At 39.7% G+C, this 6188-nt stretch overlaps 1 protein-coding gene across 1 annotated transcript; it reads left to right on the top strand.

Moving 5' to 3' along the window:
• Window positions 1–445: 445 nt before the first annotated feature.
• LOC109060055 (transcription factor HES-4-B-like) lies at window positions 446–2305 on the top strand. The gene is made up of 4 exons (XM_042713165.1): window positions 446–813; window positions 999–1094; window positions 1196–1283; window positions 1400–2305. The coding sequence occupies exons 1-4, from the start codon at window positions 706–708 to the stop codon at window positions 1981–1983; spliced, it is 876 nt and encodes a 291-aa protein (XP_042569099.1). The 5' UTR covers window positions 446–705; the 3' UTR covers window positions 1984–2305.
• The last annotated feature ends 3883 nt before the right edge of the window (window positions 2306–6188 follow it).

The following is a 6188-nucleotide window of genomic DNA, read 5'->3' as shown; positions in this document are numbered from 1 at the left end:
GCAGTCTAAATGATAGATTGCAAGATGCATGTAATACTTTTAATGCTAGTGAAATTATAGTAATTCAAGGAGGACACATCTGATAAAATACGTTTTTTTTTCCAGTATAGAATTATTTTCCGACATCAAGTGTACAGGAATGTTCGTCACGCAGTGTCTGAATGCAGAAATAAGTGAATCGGCTATGAAAAACGTTGGTGGCAAACAGCAAGAGTATTCCCCTTATCACTTCACAGCCAGGCCGACTGCACTCGCCTCTTTGTTGTTTGTCCCTCCAGGGCTGATTGAGCAGCGCGTGACTGACAGCCCGCGGGGGTGTTGTCCAATCAGCAGTCTGCCCGCGCCCAATGGGTGAGTCCGCGCGCCTATTGGCTGAAGCGAGTGTGGGAAAGAATGCAGAGAGGGTTTCACACGAACTGGGAGCATGCGATCTATCTATAAATACCGCTGGCGTGTGGCAGTGGGAGATTCGACTTGCCCTCCGAAGCGCTACGCCACACACGCTCGTGTCCTCATATGACAGTCTGCAGACTATAAGTTAGCTGATAAGAGGGACTCACACTCCTTCTCGTGAACATCCCGAGGTCTTGTCTACGCTCCGCATCTAATCCTAACAGTTCGTCTCGGTGTTTTTGAAAATCCACACACGGAATATAAACATTTTTTTGGCTTAACGATACACCGGACTCAACTTTGGTTGTGATCATGCCAGCCGATAATATGGAGAAGCAGACCGCATCACCTATAGCTGGTGCCCCTGCCAGTGGATCTCATACTCCGGACAAACCAAAGAATGCCAGTGAGCACAGAAAGGTAAATATCATTTATTATTTTGACACTTTTTGCGGTTGTTTTTCTGATTAGACAAATGTCATTTGCAAAAATAATAATAATAATAATAATAACAATAAAAATCCAGTCAATCTAAAATAAATAAATAAATAAATAAATTAGCGTCTTTCTTATATAATTTAATGATCTTTGCATTTCATCTGCAGTCTTCAAAGCCAATCATGGAGAAACGCCGCAGAGCGAGAATCAACGAGAGCCTTGGACAGCTGAAGACCCTTATTCTTGATGCTCTTAAAAAAGATGTAAGTTAGCTCTATGAATATGTCTATTCTTTGCATGTGTCAAAAAATAAGTAATCTTCATTTTTAAAACAAAATTCCTAATCGGTTCTTCTCATTTACAGAGCTCCAGACACTCTAAATTGGAGAAAGCTGATATTCTTGAGATGACAGTTAAGCACCTGCGCAATTTGCAACGTGTTCAGATGACTGGTAGGTTATAAGTCTCATTTATTAAAATGTGGAACTTTAAACATATAGCCTAATTTAAAAACGTAAATGAATTTCCTAAATAGACAATGTTAATGAACGTTACCTTTGCTTTGCAGCGGCCCTGTCAGCTGACACAAACGTTCTCAGCAAGTATCGCGCGGGATTCAACGAGTGCATGAACGAGGTGACTCGATTTCTCTCTACCTGCGAAGGGGTGAACACGGAGGTTAGGTCGCGGCTTCTCAACCACCTGTCCGGTTGTTTTGGACAGATGATGGCCATGAACTACCCACAGCCTGCCCCAGCTCAGCAGGCGCATCTGGCTCAGCCTCTTCACGTGCAGCTTCCTTCAACTTTGCCCATCAACAGCGCCTCTATGGGCCCCAAACTCAGCCCATCAGAAGCGGTCTCACCCAAAGTCTTTGGAGGATTCCAGCTGGTGCCAGCTACTGACGGACAGTTTGCTTTCCTTATCCCCAACCCAGCTTTCGCTTCTGCTACAACCCCGGTCATTCCTTTGTACGCAAATGCAAGTGTTCCAGTGACTGTCAACGCCAGTCCCCTCCTGGCCAGCTCAGCTCCCACGGTGGCATCTCCTGTCCAGGGAATGACCTCCTTCGCAGGCGTTTCACAGGCTGTCAGTCCCGTTGGTGTTAGTGCCGGAGCAGAAAGCAATGAGCCGGTGTGGAGACCTTGGTAGACTTGCTCATCCTATACGAACTTCTAAAACAGTTTTTCACGATGAAGAAAATACGTTCAGTTCCGTTTTAAGGGACTTGTTGACCTTCAGTTGGACAAGGCGTATATGTTTGTTAGCTGATTCCAATATTTGGATGTTGTTGATGAATATGCTGTAGTTAATTCAACAGCATAACACTTAATGTTTATAAAGTACTTTTTTTAAATGAAAGAATTTAGTTTTGTACAAAGTTTGTAAAATATTGTATCATGCCAAAGGTTTCGTGTTGTTTTTTTCATGATGAGTGTTTATGTTTGATGCCGAATAAATCAAAATAACGAAATCTGTCGTGTTCAAGCCCTTTTTTTTATTACGATCAGTAGATGTAAATCTGTAATATACTGGATGGAGTAATATGAATGACAAATCGTTTTTATTTTTGATACTATTTACATGATGCTTTATAGACTAGGCTACTTTAGATTGACAAGTGACAGTTTATATCCAACATGAAGAATGACAATTTTACGCAAGCTTTATTAAACATTTATTTATTTAAAACAGCTAAGGGGGCAGTGTTTAAAGGCATAGCCTACAGCTTTCCAATTACAGCTGTTCCACTTTTCTAATTTAAAGTCTCAGTTAAGTTTCCTGGCTTAGTTCTACTTCTGGCGGGAAGAGGTCACTCTAAAGTGACAAGAGCAGTGCAAGGGGGTTTTCCTTTTCTTTTGCAAAAAGGTAATTAAACATCTGAAAAGGGTCTCATCCTGTATGCAGCGGTATCTTTAAGAAGCCCTAAACCCCCATTCATTGGTCTGGGAAATACGCTTTGGGTTAATGTCACTAACAGATTGCCTCAGTGAAAAGAGAATATGGAAGAATCCTCTCTTCCTTTTGTGTACCATCCGCTTTATAGCTACCTGAATAGCGCGTGGGGTGCTTTCGCGCCTCTTTTCTGACCAAACTGGGGGAGTTACCTTATAACATCAAACCTCTTTCCTAATTAAAATGTAAAAGAATTAAAATGTACATTTAAAAAGTCTTATCTCTTTTTACAGGCAGCTTGACATGCAGGCCTCTCCCAGGTGAGTCGACGTTTTTCCCTGGATGTAAACCTATCTTCCCTTTGCGCGTAAGCTCCGGAACTGAGAGACGTGTCGCCGTCGCTGAGAGGCTGTCGGCATGGCGTTTGCCGTGTGTCTGCCACTTGCAGTCAGCGGCCCACTTCGTTTTTGGATTAGGTTACACACCCTCGTGACCGACGGCCACAGGGTTCCCCATTTAACAACTCCGTCTTGTTAAAGCCAATGCTGTGTGGGTTTTGGAAAGTTATGTATTAACACGTCACTAAGTAATTTCAGCATGTTTTTGTATTAGACTATTTATTCTCTGCTTTATTATTGTGATATACTTAATTCACTCCGAGTCACGAGTGGTCATAAATTTCTCCCTTAAGTGGAAAAAAAAATGTTTTATTTTTTATCACGAAGTCAAAGGGGAAGTCTAAACCTGTTTTTATACAGTCTATGGTCTAAACAGACGGGTTGTTGTAGCCTATGTTTAATAAAAACTCAACTACAAGCTATAAACAGGAATAAACATCACACATGTAGCTATCACAAAAATCTTTACGTTGAGTTTTAATCTAAACAGAATTAATGAAAGAAATGTAAAAAGAAAAAAGAAAAAAAAAAGCAGACCCCCCTGAAAGTCATTGAAAGATTCGTACACTGTTCAAAACCCTCGGGGCTAATCTAAATCGCACAGAAAAGCTTGTTTTCGCACTTGTGCATTGCTGAAACACTAGTTGGCAGTGTGTGGGCTCCGTGGCTTCTCTCTCTGCCTGCGTGTCTGAGTTAATAGTTCAGAGATGCCGTTGTGGTGCTGAGGTCGTGAGAACCGAGCGAACTAGACTGCCTGCGGTCGGGCAGAGCGCCAATCCGTAAATCCCCGCTGGCAGGCCGGGTCGTGCTTTGGCCGCACAGCCTCTCTGGAGGTGAAGAGGCGCACACGCTGGCCGCCAAGATGCGAGTTTTGAGCCAAAGAGTATAATAATTACAAGAGCCACTGGCCAGATTCAAAACACAGAGACTTTTGAAGCAACAGGGAGGACTTCTCATAGATGCATTGGTTTTAATACAAATATATATATCAATAGCCTCCTAAAGCGATCTGAGTTCTGCACATAGGCTAAGGCCTATATTATAATAAAAACTAAGAGTTAGCTGCGCAATGTTGACTTTTGTGATTGTTCGTAATAGGCCTTCCTGCAGACTGCAGCCAATGGAAATGCTTCTGTGCGTGTCCTGTTCCTCACAGAACAGATCGTGAAAGCAGACTGATAAATTATCTGGGGTAAACCATTATTTTTCCCGAAAACCTGAACATCTTTAACACATGCAGTAACAGAAAATGTGATATGGATAAGGATAAAGTGTTCACATAAAACACCAGAGTTTTGCTCAGTGCTGGGTTATCTTCTAAAAAAGTAGACGTGTAGACGAAACGATGTAATTTACATTTACATTTAATCATTTAGCAGACGCTTTTATCCAAAGCGATTTACAAATGAGAACAATAGAAGCAATCAGACCAACAACGAGAGAACAACAACAGTATACAAGTGCCATGACAAGTCTCAGTTAGTCTAGCACAGAACCTGTAAGGTATTTTTTATTTATTTATTTTACTTTTTCCCCCCCAAGAATAGGATAGACAAGAAAAGGTAAGTGCTAGTATTAGTTGGTCAAGTGCTGGCGAAAAAGATGAGTCTTTAGATGTTTTTTGAAAATGACTAAAGACTAAGATTAATTGTGCAACGTAGAGCTTCACTGATTAGTAACTGATCTAGTGAGTGAAGATTCAATGACCCATTCATAAAGACAGTCACTTGCTTCGTTCCTGAATGAATCAGCTGTTTGAACGAATCGATTAAATGAATGATTCAGTGACAAAGACAGTGACTTACCGTCACCTACTGGCGGTTTTAGTTAAATTTTTAAAGAATAATTTCAGTTATTTAAATCATTTAGTATTTCATATATTCAAAACGTTTTATTTAAACATTAAACCCATCCTCCTTAAACAGTCTGTAAATATACCTAAATGCCACTTTTGTGTTCTTCTGTGCCCCCTCTAGAGCAAAGATGAATATTGTTGATACGGATTTCATTTGAATGGTAACTTGTTCTTCCTGATTGTGTCTTATAATTCTAATTCAATTTATTGTTTTCATTAAAGTGAAAGATTTATAATATGAATATGAATTTAACATAATTAATAACAATTAATAAGGTTCGAAAAAAATACAAAGGGTGCCCCTGCAAATCACTTTAAGGAGTCAAATATCACATCATAATGGGAAGGTTAATCATTGTCATTGTCACACATAATAAAAAAAATCCTTTGATTCATATAGGACAACATATATCGCAGCAGCACGGTTTTAGGTGACCCAAGTTTGAGTGCAGGTTTGCTATCTTTCCCTCCCACTTTGTTTCCTGTCAACATTCTGTCCTATCCTAATTTTTTTTTTAAATGTCAAAAATAAATCTTTAAAAAAATGTTTAATTTTATTATAGATTATAAGGGTGTATATAACTAAAAACATTTGAAAGGTTATCTAAAATGACCCTCCTAGCCCTCCCCTCTGTCCATTTCCACCACTGAATCTATTATTTTAAAATTTGCCACTAATAAATACAGTCAATATCGTACACACACACACACACACACACACACACACACACACACACACACACACACACACACACACACACACACACACACACACACACACACACACACACACACAGGAACAGGGGTTGTTCATATAGAGTTGAGAGTTGAATTAGCTTCTGACTGAAAAAAACAAAAACAGGATGCACTACTACTGTTGTAAAAAAAGTGTTAAAAATTCATGAACTGTGTTTAACACATTTTATAAAGCAGATTGTCACCTCAAGGAGCAAGAAGGAGCACAAATCTTTGTCATTTGTCTGCAGGACCTTTTTCTGAGGTCAGACTATTTTGACAAATACCAACTACAAATGTCCAAAAGTAGTGTCTTTTTTTACCACGAGGAGGAACATAATGTCTTGTGTTGTGCTACACAGATTTATTTACTTATGATTTAATGATATGAAATGAGGTTTATGTAAGAGAAGTAAGAAGACCAGCTGATGTAGGATCATAGAGAACAGATTCATTTTCAATACATATAAATA

This window comes from Cyprinus carpio, chromosome A23, assembly GCF_018340385.1.
Source record: "Cyprinus carpio isolate SPL01 chromosome A23, ASM1834038v1, whole genome shotgun sequence".
Taxonomy (NCBI): Eukaryota; Metazoa; Chordata; class Actinopteri; order Cypriniformes; family Cyprinidae; genus Cyprinus; species Cyprinus carpio.
This window is presented reverse-complemented; position numbering and strand designations above follow the sequence as displayed.

Bases quoted from the DNA above. Each gene is read 5' to 3' on its own strand.
- LOC109060055 (XM_042713165.1), top strand. From the start codon at position 706: ATGCCAGCCGATAATATGGAGAAGCAGACCGCATCACCTATAGCTGGT. The intron at 814-998 runs GTAAATATCATT...TTTCATCTGCAG, and splicing joins ATGCCAGTGAGCACAGAAAG to TCTTCAAAGCCAATCATGGA. The intron at 1,095-1,195 runs GTAAGTTAGCTC...TCTCATTTACAG, and splicing joins TTGATGCTCTTAAAAAAGAT to AGCTCCAGACACTCTAAATT.